Raw genomic sequence first — 22,324 nt, forward strand, 5'->3', positions numbered from 1 at the left:
TAATGACTTACGGACTTATGAAACATTTTTATGATTTAAACGATAAACCATTTGGACAACAAACTCTCCATGACTTCTTAGATGATATTGGGAAGGTTTTTTAGAAGAGGGAGAATGTTACATTATAGGAATTAATAAATTAAAATATTTTGATTATTGAATAGTAATATGTTTTAATTTATATAACATACATTCATTATGTTTATTCAAATTATATTTTTATTTTTGTTACAATTTTATTTTTATAACTTAACCTTTTTTATATTGTATTCTAATTTTAGTTTATAAAAATATATATATAGGTTGTTATTATTCTGTAAAAGTTAGTTATATTAAATAAAATAAATTATTTATTATAGGCTTTTATTTAATATAGGCTCTATCTTCTTTCTTTTCAATATAATATACAAATAACGTCCTTTTAAATATATAACTTAATTTGAATATATACGATATTCAAATATAACATTATTAATTTTTAAATAATAAAATTAAATCTATATATTACTGAATAGAATTATAAAAGAAATCGTTCAGGGGCCAATCAAAAAAATTTATTTTTAGTACAAGGGTTTAAGATTCCATTTAAAAAAATTTTTTTTGATTCAAGGGGCTATTCAGGGGGCTCGAGCCCCTGCCCTCCCTTAGGGACGCCACTACAAAACAATGACACAAAGTGAAAATACATAATGATTTGGACGTGCCATTTTTATGTCACTATTTGACAGCTAACAAGAAAAAATATCTAATGTCAAAGTTGACACTTATTTTATTTTCATAGTAGCTGCAATATTTATTTAATTTTCACTGAATGGTTTCTTCTACAATTAAAAGTGAAAGCAGGGCCGAGGAAGAAAAAAAATATGATACTAAAGAACAATTCGCTCTGGATACAACAAAATTACATAAGAAAGTTGATACTCCTCCAACAAAAGTTTTTTTTTGAAAATATAAATTAATTAAATATTAACAATAGATTATTATACGTAATTTACCCCCTTCAATGACTCTTGAAGTTTTTTTGAAGCAAATTGATCCTATACCAGAGCATGATTATTTAAGATTTGTCATGGGGAAAAAGTAATTATCGCTATACTAATGGTTATAAATATATAGTTCTAGCAATAGAGCATACATAAATTTTATTAATTATGAAGATATATGGCTATTTAAACAAAAGTTTGATTGCTATGTTTTTTTAGACGACAATGGTATAAATATATTAGATCTATAATATGTAGACAAAAAAACTTAAACAAGGCACTGAATATGAAGCAATAGTTGAATATGCACCTTTCCAAAAAATTCCCAAGTTAAATAGGAGAAAAGACACAAAATGTGGGACAATAGAAGAGGGTAATTTTGCCATCTTATTACAATGGCCTCATTATTATAAAATGGACTTAATTTTTAATAAAAACATGATTATATCATTTAAATTTCTAAAGCATTGGAAGATAGCAAATTGGTCATTCCTATAAACTAATTACTTTTGTTATTTTTTTTTAAAATTTATTTATTTGAAGATGATGATTTTAAAGAATTTTTGGAAACTATAGAAAAGGAAAAAGAAAAAAGTGAGCATCAACCTGTGCCACTAGACAAATGGATTGAGGAGATAGAATTGAAGGAAATTGAATCAAAAAGTTTGAAAAATTTACTTATAAAAATAATACATCAAGATTATCAATACCATCTGAAAATGATTAATTATAATATATATAATATTATTCCTAAATAACAGTTTTTCAAGGGAAAATTTTGAGAAGTAGGGCTTATACTCTATTCTACTTAGCAACTTATATAAATAATTTATATTTAATTCTTATATTATAAAATAATTACCAGAGGGTTATATCCAAAAAACAACACCGTTATTAGATTTTATAGCAAAGAAAAGACAAGACCGAAAGAATGAAGCCAAAGTATCTCATTTATAAATATAAAATCTATTGATTTTGTAGAAAATACGCGAAGAAAGATCCCTGGCCAATGAAAAGAAAAAAACAGTTATAATTCACTCTAGTAGGAGTATGAACAATAACAAAGATAATGTTAGTAAAGACAACAAAGGTAAAAAATAATATTTTAAATATCAAATTACCTTAAAATTTGATTTTTTTATTTATCAATTTTACTTAGTCATAAATATTGAAAAAGGTATCAAATATTATAATTAATCAATCAAACTAATTATTTTAACTTTATATAAATTAATTATCTATGAACTTTGTCTATTGACTGAAATTGTTTTCGGCCAAAACCTCAATTAAATTTTTGAAATATTATAAAGGTATATAAATCTATTTCACAAATTAATAATATTTAAATGCATTATTTGGTTAGAAATTTTGCATAAAATTTATAGTGATGATTGCCATAATATTTTGAAATTAATTATTTAAATAATAATTTTCTAATAATGAAAACAATCACTGAAATTTCACCAGTTCATCCTTATTGTTGCCATCACTTCAGAACAGTCATTATTTATTAAAATGGATTATAATTCAATCTGGGATTCTATATTTGCACTTATTTGAAAAAAAAATATTATACTGATTTTATAAAAATTAAAAGCCCAAAATTGACATATCAGGATAATTTTTGATTATATTATTTTTAAACATTTTTTTATTTTAAATATTGATTTATTATATATACCACACAATAAATGTATTAGCAATCTGCAAAAGTGGGCCAGGACTGAACCTGGCTTGAATGGACCTTGGGCTAGGTTTGGGCCTATTTCTTAAAAAGAAATTTGGTTTGAGCTGGGCCAAGCCTATTATTTTTTTAAAAATTTGGGCCAGATTGGGTCAGTTTGGAATTATTTTTAAATATATCCAAATTTATCAATTTTATGTTGAATTTTTAATGTTTTGATTTTATTTATTTAAACTTAGACACCATATAACATATACCATTTATTTTGAGTAATTATAAAAATTAATTTCAATATTTATATAAATTCAAGTTTGGGCTGGGCCGGCAAAACTAAAAAATTCTGGGCCAGGCGGAATTAGGCCCAATAAAGATCACTAAAATGTATTTATGTAAACAAAATACGATGAATTTTGAAATGTAGCATAACTTTATATTTTTATATCCTTCATCCCCTCTCCTTCCTCCAGGACTTAAAAATAATTACATTAAGGTTCAGGTGTGCTCTATATACTCTTAAAAATATCGAAAAGGCAAATAAGCTAAAATGGCTGTCAAAATGGCCCCCGTAAGTTTGAAGCGAGAGATAAAAAATATTAAAAATTTAACTTTACAGATTACATAGATTTAATATTTAAGTATTTAATATTAAATTAATATCATATAAAGAAAAATTTATTAATTTTATTAATATAAATTTTAGTAAATACCTTAATCAAATATTTAATATAATTACAATTATTATTAAAATCAAATTTAATATAAATGGTATTAATATAAATTTTAATAAATATATAATTGTAATATTTAACATAATATAATTTTAATATAATATTTAAAGTAATTAATATTTTTAATTTAAATTAATTTGATATAAAGAAAAATGTATAAATTGTATTAATATAAATTTTAGTAATATATAATTGTAATATTTAATATGATTTAATTATAAATAATAATTATTAATATTTACATAATTAATATATAATTTATATAGTATAATTTATATTATATATATATAATATTATTTACATATTTTATATATTTTAATATTATTTACATATTTTATATATTTATAATATTATTTATCTATTTTATATAATTTATTTATAATTCAATATTATATATATATTTTAAAATATTATACAATATTAAAACATTTTTTTTTATATATATGATATAACTTTATTTAATAATATAAATATAAGTTAATTTTTTTTGTAATATTTACTCTAAAAAAATATCCGAGGATGATAGGATTAGGGGCCATTTACTTACATCGTTTTCTGAATATTATTTCATGAGACTTGTAGCTGGGTAGGAAATAAAAAATAATTTGGGGTAAAAGGATAAATCAAATTATTCGTAGGTATTTATGCTTATCATAAGATAATTTTTATTGGTAGAGGGTTTTAGTCATTTATCTTACTAACAACTTCTATAATCCAATATACTTATTATTCCTGTAAATATCAGATTTACTCATATTTTAGATTTCTAATGATTAATGGTATGTTAATCTCTTTTCCTACTATGAACTCCTTTAATAAAATTTTTATATTAGGGATTTATACTTATTATTCCTATAAATATCAGATTTACTCATATTTTAATTTTTTTTAGATTTCTAATGATTAATGGGAATATGTTAATCTCTTTTCCTACTAAGAACTCCATCAATAAATTTTTATCGTAGGGATTTAGACTTATTATTCCTATAAATATCAGATGTTAGAGGTTTCTAGTCACTTATCTTACTAGGAAATCTATTTATCATACGTATTTATTCATATAATTATCTGATTACTTAGATATTACTTAAAAATATTGTTAAACGGCTTGATTTGAGCCAAGTTTTTAAAAAGAGAACTCAATATTTTTGCTAGCAAAATATTGACTAAGCCTCGAGATTTAGCTAATAGATGCCAAACCTTTGTGCCCCCCCCCCCTGAGCAAAGTCTGCAGGCTTGCCTAATATTTTTTCGGATAAAATATTGAGTTAGCTGTTTTTAAAAATTGTAATGCATATTGTAAGAATAATGAAATATAAGCCTAACAATTTTATTATTACTTTTGCAATTATATCAATATATAAATATTATTATTGTGATTTATAAATATAAAATAATGATTGCAATTTATATATCAAATTATATTTATTGCGACTATATATTGATGGCGGTATATAAAATAATGAATGCAATTTGCATATCAATAGTATATAAAATTATATTTATTAAGATGGTATATTGATGGTGGTGTATAAAAATTTGTATATATTGCAATTTTATATTAATTGTATATAAAATGATGATTACAATTTGTATATCAATAGGTGGTATAAAAAATAATGATTGAAATTTGTATTTCAATAGTAATTTATAAAATTATAGTAATTACTTTCTGCATATCAATATTATATAAAATGGTGTAAATTTGGTATAAAAAGCATTAAATAATGAAAATTTTCAGCACGATCATAATATTGATAAAGAATAATGTGTATTTTTAGCTAAAAACCAAATAATTAATAAATATCTATGTATGCATAACATAATATAAAATATATGGTAAATTGAAATAGAATCGTTTATCATGCATCAAACCTCCCCACATATTTGTGCACTACTCGCTGTAAATAAGCTTTACCCAATTTTTAAAATCAAAGTGATGATGATAATAGAACCATACATTAGAAAATTGATGCATAACACTTCTAACAAACCCAACTACAATTTATATACTTGGATAAATAGTAATATTATCCTTTGACATCATCAAAATATGGAATATATGGATCCTATATTAATTCAATTGATTAATCATTAACAAGAACAACTCTTAGAATATATATTTAGATATATTTTCTAAATATTGAATGGGATTAAAATAGTACCCACAGTAGAGAAATATTATCTCCCTTATCTTGCTATCAATTATTCTATGTATTTTTTTTCCTTTCAGAAACTTTTTTTCCATAATCTAACTGAATTAATAAAAGATCCATGTCTTGTTCAATATTTTTTATGATATCAACAAATAGATAAACGTTAGGGTGAGGATAAGGAATGTATTCCTTAAACCCTTCAACGTGGTTATTGGTCCTCACACTATTAACATCAAATCCACATTTGATATTTGAATTTTGCATTACTATTTATCCAAGTATTTTCAAAATAATTTAAAAAATCAAAAATAGAAACCAAGTTAAAGGTATGTGCCTGATGATTAAGTTCGTTTACAGATGGCAAATCCCTTTCTAATAAAAATGGAATAGCCATTATAATTCGAAAAAATCTCTTAACATCAGGATCACGCCTATGTAGTCGGGTTAAACGGTACTCCCCAATTCGTCTTACAATACACTGACAGAAGTGAAAGTAACACCCTTTGACGACAATAGTTGGGAAAACCGTTTTAAGTGCTAAATATACACCAATTTCAAAATCTATAGTTGCAATTTTGGTGGAAAATATTAAACCTATAGAAAGGCAATAATTTTTTAATGAAAAAAACATTTTAATATATGTGTCCTTATATTTATTGGGTAATAAAATATAAGCACACACAATTAAAGTATTATTTATAATTATATTAATTGTATAAAATTGCTTAAAAAGTTTCGGGACAACATTGAAAGTGCCATCCATATAAATATTATTGGCACTACAAAGTCGAGTTAGCAAAGAATGGGTAGAAAAAATAAATAATTTTTTATCATCACTATATATTAAAAAAATTTGGCCTGTTTCTGTGCATTTATGTTCAGCGAGTAATGCTATATCAGAATTTATATGAGGCAAGGATGGCCTTGTTGTTTGAATAACATGGGCCATAATTGACTTTACTGATAAATATGTGGGTAGGACTTTTGGATTTTGCATGGCAAAAGAATCCAATTTCCTCTTACGCATAACTTTTTTATAAATTTTGTGCATACTTAAATATTTATTTAAAAGCATTTGGCTTTTTAATTCATTTATTGTAATTAAAAGTTCATAATACTCTTTATCAATATTATGATCATGAACCCTAGTCATTACAAAAAAAGTATTTAAAATACCTCTTCCATTACAATCTTTTTTTCTACATATATAATAGTTTTCTCTATTTTGAGAATATAAAAAATTATTAGAAAATAATAGATTTTTATTAAATTTAGATTTTATAAATATAAACTGAGCATTTTGCTTTAAAAAATTTAATTGATTTATTTGTTAATCTTCAATAGTTATAAAAGATAATTTATAGATAAAATTAGTAGCATAAATTTACCTTGATTGGTTGCAGTTCCTGAATGGATTATATCAAGTGATAGATTAAAATTTCCAGATTAACATGTAGCATATTTTAAATTTACTTTGGTTGGTTGGAGCTGAATAAATTAAATCAATTGATGCTAAGAAGAAAATTTTCAGGTTAACAAGATAGCATATTAGTAATATATTCTATAATTTACCTTGGTTGGTTATGGTCATAAATGATGCTGGAGAAAATATTTCTGATTAAATTTTAAAGTAAAATAATGTTAGAATTATATTTTACTTTGAGTGGCTACTGCTACACCATGTACACTTATGGGATTAGCAATAAAATTGATTTTTATAAATTATAAAATTATATTTTACTTTGAGTGACTACTGATACAACTTGTAAGCTTACAAATCTTGTTATTTCTAAGCAGGCAGGAGCTATAATATGATTATTTTATATAAGATTAACAAAAAATATACCAGTGCATTGTTTGGATATATGAAAGATATTGTTTTTAATTATCTTTTATAGCCATTGAAGATTATTAAATAAATCAATTAATTTTTTTAAAGCAAAATGCTCAATATAAATTTATAAAATCTAAATTTAATAAAAATCTACTATTTTCTAATAATTATTTATATTCTCAAAATAGAGAAAACTATTATATATGTAGAAAAAAACATTGTAATGGAAGAGGTATTTTAAAAACCTTTTTTGTAATGATCAAGGTTCATGATCATAATATTGATAAAGAGTATTATGAACTTTTAATTACAATAAATGAATTAAAAAGCCAAATGCTTTTAAATAAATATTTAAGTATGCACAAAATATATAAAAAAGTTAAGCGTAAGAGGAAATTGGATTCTTTTGCCAAGCAAAATCCAAAAGTCCTAACCACATATTCATCTGTAAAGTCAATTATGGCCCATGTTATTCAAACAACAAGGCCATCCTTGCCTCATGTAAATTCTGACACAGCATTACTCGCTGAACATTAATGCACAGAAACAGGCCAATTTTTTTTATATATAGTGATGATGATAATAAATTATTTATTTTTTCTACCCATTCATTGCTATCTTGACTTTGTAGTGCCAATAATAATTATATGGATGGTACTTTCAATGTTGCCCCAAAACTTTTCAAGCATTTTTATACAATAAATATAATTATAAGTAATACTTTAATTGTGTGTGCTTATATTTTAAAATGTTTTCATCGTTAAAAAATTATTGCCTTTCTATAGGTTTAATATTTTTCCCCAAAATTGCAACTATTGATTTTGAAATTGGTGTATATTTAGCACTTAAAACGGTTTTCCCAACTATTGTCGTCAAAGGGTGTTACCTTCACTTCTCCCAGTGTATTGTAAGACGAATTAGGGAATACCGCTTTACCCGACTACATAGGAGTGATCCTGATGTTAAGAGGTTTTTTCGAATTATAATGGCTATAACTATCATATTTTCTAAAATGTGACGGAATCATAAGGGAATATTTATAAAGTATATATTGAGCAATCAGCTTTTTAAATTGAGCATACAAATTTTAAGCTTAAGCAAAATTTAGCAAAAAAGTCACGAGACAAAACATCAAAACACAAAAAAAAGTATATCATGCGGCACGATACCTTACATTCAATAATATATTTAATGGATTCTTAGAGTTATTTTTACATGAAATTATTAAAAAATCTTAAGCACCCTCAACATTTTTTTTTTCAATGGTACTTTTTTTTAAAATAACTAGAGATGTGTGGCACTCTGAATTTGGTTACCAATATTCCTAATTTATAAACTACTGATGGTAAATAACCTAACTCAAGCTGATTCTTAGATGGCTTAACTAAATTTTAAGCCAACGTTTTTTTTCCTTTATCCTAGAGAGTTAAGCCATAAACTGGACCTAGACCTCTAGCTATTATCATATATTTTGGCCTAACTTTGATGTTCGAGACACATTTTTTTACCATAAAACTTGGTTACGTTACCTTGAATTTGGAGATACTTTTAAATACATTTATTTTAATATTAGAAATAAACAGTGGCGAAGATAAGGGCATATTAGTTAAAACACTTGTAGTCACTAAATTAAAACATTGGCATAGATTTTAAATTTGCCCTGATTGTTTGGCCAACCTTAAACAGGGAAAAATAAATAAAATTAACCATGCGAAATAAATGCGGATGAAACACCCCCCTCCCCCCAAATCCCTCCTACCTTACCTTGGATAAATTTTTTCTTTGCTATTGGTAATAAACTAAATGTACACATTAGCTTTATACAAGGAAATTCCTTTGATTACTTTTAGAGTCACATATATTATATTTTTTTTTTCAAATATATAAAATCTTATTAGATTTACTTTACTGTATTTATTAAAGATACGCCAATTATTTTATATTAACAAAAAAGGATTATTTACAATTTTAAAATTTAAAAAAGTTTTCCAATTGTTGGCTTTCAAATAAAAAAAAATTTATAAAAAGTATTATTAGTAATATTTGTAAAATATATTTTTAACAAATTTTAAAAATCGAAATAGTAATAAGGGATTATGACTATAAGTATCATCTTTCATGTACAATTTTGATTCGTCAAAAAAAAAATAGTTTTAAAAAATTACCAAAAAATAAAGGCAAAAATTTTTTTTTGAAGAATAGAGTTTTTAATTTAATTTTACCAAAAATGTCAAAATCTATTATAAATAAATCTTTTGTAATTTCCATATTTTTATTTTATTGAACAAAATTGTTTTTGATTTGACAGGTTAATAAAAAAGACTAATTTTTTTAAAAAAATATATCGTAAACTTTAACCTATATCTCTCAAACCTTTAGATTCTTTACCCTATCTCTATAACAGTTAATCCTATCCATTATTGCAGATAGTTTAATTTTAAATATATGTAATCGTATTGAAAAAAATCTTCAGTTGGACATTCCATTTCAGCCATTATCAATATGAAAAGATGTTTTTTTCCTCAAAACCTAATGGTTACCACAGGCAAATCCAGATAATCTGGGATCATTAAAAAAGAAAACTTTATTTATATAATTTATAAATTATTCAATCCTCATTGTTTACCCTTCCTTCCCCTCCCCGCCACTCATTTATTTCTGCAAGGCAAGCCCATTGCATACGAAAAAATCGAGACCTCCAAACGAAGCCAATCAACAAAATCATCGTCTTACACTCCTTCCGGCAATTACAAAAATGTTTCCAACATCGATAGTAATAAGGATAGAGATGCCGGCTCGAAAAAAGAGACAACTACTAATAGCAATGTTAAAACCAGGAATTATTCCGGCAGCGAATCTGATCACCAAAGACCGGACTCCAAAAAGGATTTATCAAAAGATGATAAATATTCGTCCCCTATCAAGGTAACAAAAAATTAATTTTTTTTTAAAAAATATATAATTATCAGGTAGGCGTGTAAATGTTTTATTTTCTTTAAAAAAATATATAATCGGGTTGTCTAAGCCACGAGATTTCGCTAGGTGTGCCATATGAGCAAAATCTTCAGACTTGCGTAATATATTTTTTCTGGATAAAATATTATATTGAGTTAGCCGTTTTTAAAAAGCGACTCAAATCTAGCGGCGGCTTACAACATTTAAAATGATCAATCCCAAATGTTCATTAAAAAAACTCATATATTTGTAATAAAAAGCTATTATTGAATCATAAAGAATTTTTTATTAAAAAATATACGAAGTTTGTCAATCAAAATCTTTATTTTTTAATACAAATATGTTGCTCCTCATTAGTTTTGTTAAACAGCACAATTTAGGTCGAGTTTTAAAAACGGCCTGATGATTTAAGCCCAAACAATATTATGTAAGCTTGAGATTTCGCTCATAGATGAACCTCTGTCAAATCTCGAGACTTACATAATATTATTTTGGCTAAAATCTTAATCAGAAAAAATCTACCTAAATCGTACCGTTTAACAACACATTTATTATGTTGTAAATATAATCTTTTATATACTTAGATTTATAGCTTAGCAATGGTGTTGTTAAACGACCTGATTGATTTTTAAAACGAAATCAATATTTTAGCCAGAAAAAAATTGCCTAAGTCTCAAGATTTCGCGAATAAATATATAAATCTTTGTGCCATCTATGAGCAAAATCTTCAGGCTTGCATAAAATTTTTCTGGATAAAATGTTTATAACCGTTTTTAAAAATAAAATTATAAAAGGGTTAAAAAATTTTTAAAAATGAGATAAGTTAAATTAATTTATTGAAATTAATGTTTATCTCTTAAATTTATCCTCTTAAAAAAATGGTCAACCAGAATCAGTGACGTAGCCAGGATTGGGGGGGGGGTAGAGATTTTATTGGAGGTTTCAACCTCATCACCATCATATTCTTAGATTCTCACTAAATTTTCTGTCAATAAGCTTCTATGATATGGACTATATTCCCTGCCATACTGATGACAGACTTAGATGGGACACCATTTGCAAGAGTCGCCAAAAATCATGCAAGTTTTGACAAAGTTGGATACTTTTCAGCATTAATTCTCCAATAGTCAAGTGGATCCACAATATATATAAGTATCAATGTTATTAGAGTTATCTAAATAAAGAAAAAAAATATAAAATTAGCATTTTTAAAAGAGTGGGTTTCATTCAAACCCAACCTTTTTGCTGATTTTTAAATATTCAGATATTATTCAAGCAAATAAGTCAATCAGATCCAACCAAGCAATACTTGATTAAATATGAAAAATATGTTATTATACTTTCTAGATCTATAGATTCTTTTAAATATTTCTTGTTTTCTTTCAAGTATGGCAGGTCATCTTACTATTGATTTCAATTATTTTATTTATTAATAGTTTCTCTTTGTTTTGCAATTTATAATTTAAATTAAATTTGCATTTTTTTAATGTTATATGAAACATTTTTCTTATTGTTATTACCTAAGTTATCAATAAAATCTAAAATTATTTTAAAAAATATAAAACCTTGCGATTCTTTATTGTGAGTTGGAAGTTGTACATTATTATCACCTTAATACAAGGGTCACATGCAGTCTTTAGCTTTTCAATATATGAAATGTCTTTTGGTAAAAGAAATCCTTATAACGAGTATCAAGTAATATTACGATAAGATAATTGTCATAATCATAAATATCAAAAAACCGTGTTCTTAATTGTTTATTAATGGTATCCTTCATGGTCTGCACACCTATGTCTGTGTCCAATATTCGTTAATTCACTTTTCAGAATTTCAACAAAGGGTATAACATTGCTAATTTAACATGATTCCGCATTTATTTCTTTGGTTACCCTCTGGGTTGGTTCCAGAACATCAATTACCTCTGTTCCCAATCATATAATGAGAGATTTCCCAAATTAGGAATTAATAATGAACAGCTGTCCCACCCTTTTTTTGTTCTATCAATCGTTCGAGCATGTAATAGGTAGAATCCCAACGGGTAAGCACGTCCTGGATTAATATGTGCATGGATTTCTTTTAGACTATTTTGTGAAATGGAAGAATGTTTAAAGTGGCCTACTATTTTTCTTACCCGAGCAAGCATGTCAATGATAGATCTCTGCAATAAAATTGCTGCCTGTACCACTAATTACAAACTGTGAGCAATTAAAATTTCTCGTTTTTCATGGCCAAAGCTATATTGGGTGCATTATCTCTAATGATAAGGTTTATTTTATTATTATTTATCTCCCAATAATTAATCATTCCATCTAAAATTTGAGTAATGTTCATTGCTATATGCGATTCTTTAAATGTTTTAACATTTTAAACTATTATCTTGTTTAAAGTTTTTTTATATAATGGAATGTTATTGAGATATGAGAATTGCCACCTAAATTTCTAGCCCATATATCTAGGTTAAAGGAAAAATAAGAGTCTTCAACCAAATTTTACGAATTTTTTCGAAAAGTTTTTCAATATATATATATATCAGGAATAACTCCCTACGAAAAATACTTCCTATTGGGAATTTTATAATTTGGAAATAAATGATGTAAAAGCCTTTTAAAGCTGTAATCCTCCACCCGGCTGGTGGTCAAGGCTATCATTTCCCCTATAAATTTAGAAATAATTATGGATTTAGGATCAGAATGGCTGACTTTTCGTGCTCTTCTTTTTTAAAGTTTGATTTTTTTTTATAGCTCTTCGAATGCCGTTTGATGGAATAGAAACACACTATCCTCAAAAAGATGTTTCATTTTAAGAATGATTATGAAAAATTGTTGATAAATACTATAAATATCCATTGTCCTTGGATAAAAGAAATTTAACATCACATTCATCGTGGCTCAACAAACATAAGTGGCTTGCCTACTCAGCTAATGAAACTTGTGCTTTTTGTAAAGTTTGCATTATTTCTTTACCAAGATATGCTGGAAAAGGGTTTGAAAAACTCTGAACATCCGCCATAACACTAAACAATGGTGATTCACTTTTGTAGAAATTTCTTTCAATATGAACCTATTGCATATGATTATTATTTCATTTTGAATACTTGGGCTAAGGTAGGTGACATTTTTAGTAGAGCTTCAAAAAGCTTTATATAGATATCATTATTAATGCATAAATATTTCAACAATTCCTGAGAACAGCATGTAAGTGCTAAGGGGACAGCAGCTATTCTATGAGATATTAATGCTTAGCACAGCCTCCCTAATTAAATGACTGCATCAATTATTATAATTATTCTTGCTCTGTTGGTTGTAACAATATCAATTTATTTTTATTCAATATATTAGATATTAATATCTTTTGATTTTTAGAGATGGCTTTTAAAGCATCCGATATCTCACAAGAATTGTGATGATAATTAAAATTCTTAAGAACATCTTTCCAACTTGTATATAATTGACTTACCAATGTTCTGAGTTTTTGTAACCCATTTCCTGCATATCTTGGTGAAAATATGCAAACTTTACAAAAAGCTCTTTTTTCATTAGCTGAGTAGGCAAGCCACTTATATTTGTTGAGCCAAGATGCTTGAAATGTTAAATTTCTTTGATCCAAGGACAATATAAATTTTTAGTATTTATCAGGTAGCCAAATATTTTCAAGACCAACAATTTTTCATTATCGTTTTTAAAATTAAAATTTAAGTAAAATGAAACATTTTTTTGAGGACAGTGTGTTTCTATATTTTTTTAGATTTTAAATTATATATAATATGAATTGTAGTGTTCAGAGCTGAGCAGCACAACACAAAATCTTGTTTATAAAAAATGTATTTTAGATACAGATCTAAGTTTCTTATTAAAAATTTAAAAGGTAGAGTACAAAGTGTGCACGATACTGCCTATCTCTACTTGTGCCTTTAATGTATTACCTAAATATCATTTGGGAAATAATACTAATTTATATTAAAAAGGGTTATAACTAAATAAAGCATATTCTCAAAAATATATAACTCAAAATTAAAATAGGTTTAGACATTAAAAAAAAATGTAGATCAATTATATAAAACCCATATCACATCATTTGATGATTTTCCAGCCAAATCAACTGCTTTTGTAACACATAATGTAAGAGAAAGTATAAATAAATTAGAATATACCATCATCATCATTTGAGGATTTTATAATCAAATCAACTGGGCTGATTTTCACTAGCAATATCAATATATATTTATAATTCAAATTACATAAATTGTATAATACCATGATATCGATGTGAAAAATTTTTTCATATATCCATGTAGTTTAAACTATCCAATTAGTATAACAATATAAATATTATTATTAAATTTATAATTGTTTTTCAAAAAATATCTTTCAAGATATGCAGATCTAATTTTATCTCCATCCTCGGCTCTACTACCAGAAAATATATACAATATATCTTTGTAACCCCACTCCTATTATTTAATATTTTAATTCATATAATTTTTAATATATTAAACCATGTTATATAAAATTGAATATTCTTATTTGTTTTTTAAAATATATTTCATTTTGACATCGTGTTTATTTTATTTCTAAATTTAAACCGTTTTTTAAATAAAATTATTCGCAAAAAAATTTTTTTTTCTGATTTTATGGGAGGGGGGGGGGGTGGTTGAACCTTGTTTACATCACTGACCATTGTCACAAAAAATTCTTATTAAAAATTAGGAACTGAATAGTTAATGATATTTGAAGGAGGAAAAACGAATAGTCCGCAGATTACTTTGAATGACTTAATCCAATCTAATCTTAATTGGTCTGACATTTTAATCAGACTTAAAGCAATTAGTGATTTTTTTTATAAAAAAATACATATAATTTATAGTTTTAATTTCGGGCCGGATCGGGCTTGGGATTTTTTTAATTTGGGGCATAAAATAGTAATAGACTTTCTAAAAAATCGAACGCGTTCAACCTCCATAGTTCACTTATAAAGTCTACGTTAATGAACGCGTTCACGTTCGTTCAAAACTTTATAAAAAAAATTTTAAAAATTAATCTAATAACATAAATACTATCTAATTTTTAACACAATATTAGCCATGTTTAAAATTAATAGTTTTAAGTGAATAAATAAATTAATCTTCTAGGTTCACCTTTAAGCAGTTTTTCCAACTGTGAGGTGTTCGTGGAAAATTTTTTCGAAGGCTTATTAGGACTTAAAAATATTTTAAAAGAAATTCCTTCACACCAGAGCTTTTTTCTTTTAAAAAAATATTTATTTTTACCTAAGATTTTACATATTTTTAGATTTTCTTCCTTTTTTTTAAATAATGAAATTATTAATCGTGTTCATAAATTTTTTAGAAGTTTATTAGAAAATATTTTAAATATTAAATTGGAAGATTTTAATTGGGGTTTCTCACAATTACCCTCGAAAATGGGTGGTTTAGATTTATATCCTTTAAATCTTATATTTTTTTCCTCATTTTTGGCATCGCGTTTGATGAATAACGCCATGATATCTTCTTTTATCTCTCCTAAAGATAACCTTTTAAACTCAGCCTTGACAACATGGGTATCTTTAGCTCCACCTGAAGCTGTTCTACCCACAACCTTAACACACCAATCTATTTTCGAACCTTTAATTAAAAATTTTTTTAAAATAATCTCATCAAACCCCCCTTTGGAGTATATTCAACTATTACAGAATGCTGACTGTACTAGTGGTTATGAATGGTTGGAAGCATTACCAAGTCATAACCTAGGTAACCTCTTATCAGATGAACAATTAAGAGTTGCCATAGGCCATCGACTTGGATGTAACATTGTTCAACCACATACATGCATCAAATGTAAAATATTAGTTGACTCCAAAGGGAGACATAGTCTAAATTGTATAGCCGTTCTCTTACCAGGGCCCGAATACCAAACCTGGAGCCTACAAATTTATCATTAGATGATGGCTTAAGACCAGATGGCTTAACTTCCGTGCCTTGGTCTTTAGGGAAATCCATAATTTGGGACTTCACATGTGTATCTTCTTTCCCAAAAAATTTAAATTCTAATCCGGTTGATATATCCGAGAAAAAAAACAATGAAATATTCCAAATTCACAAATTTAATTTTTACACCGATCGTTATCTCTTCTTTTGGGCATATGCCAAGCGGAACTTTAAAATTCTTAAAAAATATAGGCGATAAGAAAAGAGCCCTTACATCCGAACCAAAAGAATACTATTTTTTAAAACAAAACCTACAAATAACTATTTTAAAATATAACTATTCATGTTTTTTGGGCACTTCTAGTCCCACCTCCGTTTTAATAAAATAATGTTTTATTTTATTTTATATTTGATATGTTAATTTTAATATTTTAAACTATGTTAATAAAAATTTACAATAATTATTTTTATTTATTTAAAAAAATTCTTATTAATTTTTAATATATAAAAACTTTTATATATCATATGAAATTAATTATTTATTAAATTTATATATTCAATAATACTTTAGTGCTCAACTATTAAAATATGAAACCTGATAAAAAAACTAAGAAGGCGAATTTTCAAATAATCACACTAAAAATAAATAAATTCTAATAGATATTAACTATTTATGTATTTAATATTTAATGATTTTTACTTATGATAATAATCAAATCATAATAATTTAATAATGAAAATAAATTATTAACAGACTTACAGTGATATATTAAAAACAAAAACTATTAAGTGGTATAATAAATAAGTTTGAAGTTTTTAAAAAACATAAATACCTCATTTATGTATTAGGAAAAAAATAGTTTAAGTGAATTTTTTTTCACATTATTACAATAATTTAAAAAAAAAAGTAACATAAGAATTTACCTATGAAATGTTTCTAGAATATCTTATGTAATTGGAAAATTAATTTTTTGGAAGATTTGGAAGTAAGTGGTAATACTGTATTGTATAAATCATCAACAAAAAATAATACTATGTATTTAGTGTTCTTTATTTCAGATTCTATGAACCTTAAATCTCAATATTGATCATAAAGACTTACACTAAAGAATTTAAACTTAAAATCAGCCACCACCCACCTTTAAAGTAATTAACTTATATTGCAGATAAATGTAAATGATATTCTTTTTTTTCTATAGAAAGGCGCTCGGAAGAACGAAATATAAAAATTAACAACCAAAGAATATTTTATTTTGTATATATTATAATAATCTATAATTACAAATACAAACACAATAATAATAATTTAATTTTGTAAGAAAATATTATATTTTAAAATTGCATTCTCGTTTAGTTTTGAGTTTGAGTGTTCCGAAATTGGCATCTTTATTTTTATATAAATAGAGAAAAGATAAAAATATATTTAAAATATTATATAAATTTATATTACCTTTAATTGATTGATTGTCCCCGAAAAGTTCCAAAAAATTATGCATATGATTATGTTTGTAAAATCGTACTACCGATTTAATTTCGAAGTAACATTATTCATGATTTGATCTCTATTGTTTGGCTTATCTTTCTTTCTTTCTTTTTTGTTTTTCATGACCCCGAAAAAGTTTTCAATAGGATTTAATTGAGGTGAATATGGCGTAAGATATTCAATTCGATTTTTATAGCTATCAATAAGATGACACTTATATATTGCGGCATTATCCATAATGATAATTGCATCGTTTGGAAGAATTGTTACTAATTCTCTCAGATAATCAAGGAAAAGCAACCCATTAAAGGGCCCTTCAATAATTCGATAGGTTATAAGGCCACCAATTCCTATTGTACATAAAATGCTAACGTTCTTGCCTTTGGAAGGTGGAACTATCACAGTTGGTGTGACGTTGTAGGGGGCCCAAGCATACACAGGTACGACATGTAGGTTTATGCCTGTTTCATCCAGGAAGAACATTTTTTCCATAGGAATATTTACCATTTTAAGGCAACTGGCCAATGCGAATTGCTCCTGGTGTATTTCGTCGATCGGGCTCTATTCCAGCCATATTTTTAGACCATCCTATTTTTTTAATATATTTTCTGATGGTCCCCTCATTTTTTGGGAAACCTGGAGGCAAATTTTCTATGATATCTTTGATAGTAGGCGTGTTGTTATTCATTAAAATATTTATAACCTTTCTTTCGATTTCGGATGTGTCTTTTTTTTGCATCCCTTTTTTTGAATTTGATATTGCTTCAATGGCCCCCCTATAAAATCTGGAAAGGTTTCTTGCCTTAATTTGTTAACCGAGGCTATTGACATATTAATATGTTTGGCAATGTCCTTTATTTTCATTCTTTCCATTTCCGGCTGGGATAACAAATTGGTTACTATGTCAATTTTCTCTTTATTCCAACAATTATATTTTCTTTTTGGGTTTTGAATTGCCGGTGAGTTTATAGGGTTTATTATAGTAGAATTGGCAATTGTGATGGTTCCACCTACCAAAGGCAAGAACGTTAGCATTTTATGTACATCAGGAATTGGGGCCCTTATAACCTATCGAATTATTGAAGGACCCTATAATGGGTTGCATTTTCTTGATTATCTGAGAAAATTAGTAAAAATTTTTCCAAACGATGCAATTATCATTTTGGATAATGCCGCAATACACAAATGTCATCTTATCGATAGCTATAAAAATCGAAGTGAATATCTTCCGCCATATTCACCTCAATTAAATCCTATTAAAACTTTTTCGGGGTCATGAAAAGCAAATATAGGTCTATACCAAGGCCAAACAATAGAGATCAAATCGTAAATAATGTTGCTTCGATATTAAATCGGTACATACCGTACATTACAAACTTTTATAATCATGTGCATGATTTTGGAACTTGGTTATCGGGGACAACTAATCAATTAAAGGTAATATAAATTTTTACAATATTTTAAATATATATTTTTTTTTTCTATTTATAAAAATAAAGATGTCAATTTCGGAACACTTAAACTCAAAACTAAACGAAAAAACAATTTTAAAATATAATATTTTCTCACAAAATTAAATCATTATGTAAATTATTATATTGCGATTGTTTGTAATTATAGATTATTATAATATATACAAAATCAAATATTCAACTATATTTGATTAAAAAAATATTTGAAATTTATATTTTCTAAATTTTAAAAAATAAATATTTTATTAATTGGTTTGGGATGTAAACTAAATTTTCTTATTGGGTTGTTGCTATTCAAAAAAATAATTTTTATATTTCGTTTTTCTATAAAAAAAAGAATGGCATTTACATTTATTTAAAAAATTTTATTTTTCAAAAATTTCTTCTGATTATTATTTTTTTTAAATTAAAATAAAGTTTATAAAAATTTTGAAAAAATATTCACTTAAACTATCTTTTTTCTATTACATAAATGAGGTATTTCTGTTTTTTAAACACTTCAAACTTATTTATTATACCACTTAATAGTCGTTATTTTTAATATATCACCAAATAAAACATCTGCAACCCTGTATACTATAGGATAAAAATAGTGGCTTGTTAAAAAATTCAAATGTGTTAAAATATTTGGATTAACATTTTTTATTTTCAAATGAATAAAAATAAGAATTTCTTAATTGAACGAACGTAAAATACGAACGCGTTCTTCAAAAAAAGCATTTCAAAAATAAAAGGAACGATTTTTTTCAAAAAAACGAACTTGTTCCCGATCGCGTTCAATTACAACATTATTAAAAATAAATAAAGGCTGGACTCGGTTTGAAAACATTGAATTTTTTTAAGAGTTATAATGCGATCTGGAAAAGTATTCCCAAAATCAAGAAATTTTAGAACCCCCTTTCCTTTTCTATGAAAGTATTTTTAAAAATTATATCTGATATTTATGTTTTAAACGAATGAAATGAGGGATTTTTTTTCCTCATTCTGGGGGGGGGGGTGTAAATTGATTTAATTGGTGCTAAATCTTAAGAGATGATGGCAAAGAAAGAAATCCTAATTAAATACTATACAATATCATTTATACTTAAAATCACCATAATAGTTGCTTCTGAAACCCAAGAAAACAGCTCCGAGCCAAGAAAACAAAAGTAATGCTAACGATTATGATATGAGTTCGCCTGGTAAAGAAAAGCCATATCCTCTTAATATTTCAAAAAAGGAAGAAAGGTTATTTAAGTCTACTATCTTTATTTAGTAATTTCAAAAAATTTAGAAAGATTTATCTTTCCTATTTAAAGATTTTGTCTTTGTATTTTATGAATTGTCTCATGAACCATATCTTAAATTCAAGTTTTATAATATTCGTATATCCCGGTTTGGGTCAATATTTAGGGGATATTTAACAATTTAAAAATTTTTTTTTTTTAAACTTTCCTATTCTAGTTGATTTATTTGATGTTTTTTTTATAAAATAGTCTATTATCATAAAATGATGAGGGGGGGTTAACAGAATTATTTTATCCCTTTTTTCTGTCACATATTTTTGTGTGATTAGAAGGACACTATGTCACTAAAAGTATATAAATATAAATTAATTTGATCCCGAATTAACTAAGCTTTAATTTTATTTTCACATTGTAAAAATCATTATTTTATTTTAAAAAAGGGAAAAATCAAGCTCATTGGATGCGACGGATTCAGTTTACAATAAAGAGGTATAAATAATTTTTTTAAAAAAAAGTAATGTATAAAATATAGTTATTAGCCAAGAAATCTCATCAACCCGTGAAATTTAATTTCTCTGGTAATACTATTACCAAGGTCTCAAAATGGGATGGCAATAGTAAAAAAGATAACGATAAGCCAATTGGCAACTCATCTCTCAAGGATAATATAGGAGAAGAAGGGACCAAAAACAAAAGTGCATTATTGATTTTTCTTAGTTATTTTAAATCAATAATATAACATAATTTGTTTTAAATGTTACGCGCCAGACTTAAAATTTAACAATGATTATTATATCTGATTTATTTCCTAAGCAATTTAACACAGATAATAAATGTTAGCTTCTTAAATCCACCATAATTATAAATTTCTTTAAACTAAATAATATATTTGATTAAAAAGATTACAACCAGGTTATACAAACGAAAGATGAGTTAACAAATTCCAGACCATTAAAAAAGGTTTATTACGTTATACTTAAAATTAATACATATATTATTTTTAGAAATAATTTATTTAGTGGATTTAAATAAAATTTAAATAAATTCGCGCAAAAGTTTTATATAGTTATTATATCTTTTATAAAAAGGAAAGACCTCCCATTCAATTATACCGTCCCGGAAAAGGGCTTATCAAAAGAGAAAAACCGCAATAATCTTTGGGGACATCTTGAAAAAAATTAAAAATGAAATTACTTTTTATTAAAAAAAGGAGAAGAAACATAGTGATCACAAGAAAATACAATTAAAATAATACGGATTTTGATTGAACCTAAATTCATATATAGTAGCACCTGAATAAGAACTATAAATATAACTTATATCATTTTAAAGCTCTTTATGAAAAATACGCTTGCTGTGTTCTTCCATTGTAACGGAAAACCATATGATTTCTATTCTTATGTAAACTGATTTTAAAATGAAAATTATAGTATTTGATAATTTTTTAAAACAAATAAGATAGTGATGTCATTATTTAATATTCCAAAGCTAATTGTTTTTAAATTAATAATTTAGACAAATTAAGAGAAGATAAAGCGAAAGAAGTTCTAATTTCTCGATATTTAATTGTGTAAATAAATTTTGCTCTATTTATAAAATCGTTAGATTATTAAAATATGGATCCTTCATGGTACTAATAAGTAGTATTGTTAAACGGCTCGTTTTGAGCCAATTTTTAAAAACGGCTAACACAATACTTTATCCAGAAAAATATTACACAAGCCTCAAGATTTTGCTCATAGAAGTAACAAAGGTCTATACATATATTTTCAAAATCTCTAGGCTTAGGCAATATTTTTTAGGCTAAAATATTAAGTTAACCGTTTTTAAAAATCGGCTCAAAACGAGCCATTTAACAACACTACTAATAAGTCTTGTTT

The 22,324-nt window shown here is 25.6% G+C and overlaps 1 protein-coding gene across 2 annotated transcripts; it reads left to right on the forward strand.

Moving 5' to 3' along the window:
• The first annotated feature begins 751 nt into the window (after positions 1 to 751).
• On the forward strand, positions 752 to 21,840 carry LOC135931501 (regulator of nonsense transcripts 3B-like). Of its 2 annotated transcripts, none has more exons than XM_065468665.1 (13): positions 752 to 934; positions 977 to 1,080; positions 1,117 to 1,211; positions 1,261 to 1,356; positions 1,527 to 1,646; positions 1,849 to 1,925; positions 1,965 to 2,073; positions 10,051 to 10,310; positions 20,321 to 20,445; positions 20,885 to 20,933; positions 20,977 to 21,139; positions 21,346 to 21,404; positions 21,533 to 21,840. In XM_065468665.1, exons 1-13 carry the CDS (start codon positions 812 to 814, stop codon positions 21,596 to 21,598), a joined length of 1,446 nt encoding a protein of 481 aa, XP_065324737.1. In that variant the 5' UTR covers positions 752 to 811; the 3' UTR covers positions 21,599 to 21,840. The 2 variants fall into 2 exon arrangements, with proteins under 2 accessions (XP_065324737.1, XP_065324738.1); XM_065468666.1 differs by having other exon boundaries at positions 1,123 to 1,211.
• The last annotated feature ends 484 nt before the right edge of the window (positions 21,841 to 22,324 follow it).

Source organism: Gordionus sp. m RMFG-2023, chromosome 1 (assembly GCF_954871325.1).
Source record: "Gordionus sp. m RMFG-2023 chromosome 1, tfGorSpeb1-WG-v2, whole genome shotgun sequence".
NCBI lineage: Eukaryota > Metazoa > Nematomorpha > Gordioida > Chordodea > Parachordodidae > Gordionus > Gordionus sp. m RMFG-2023.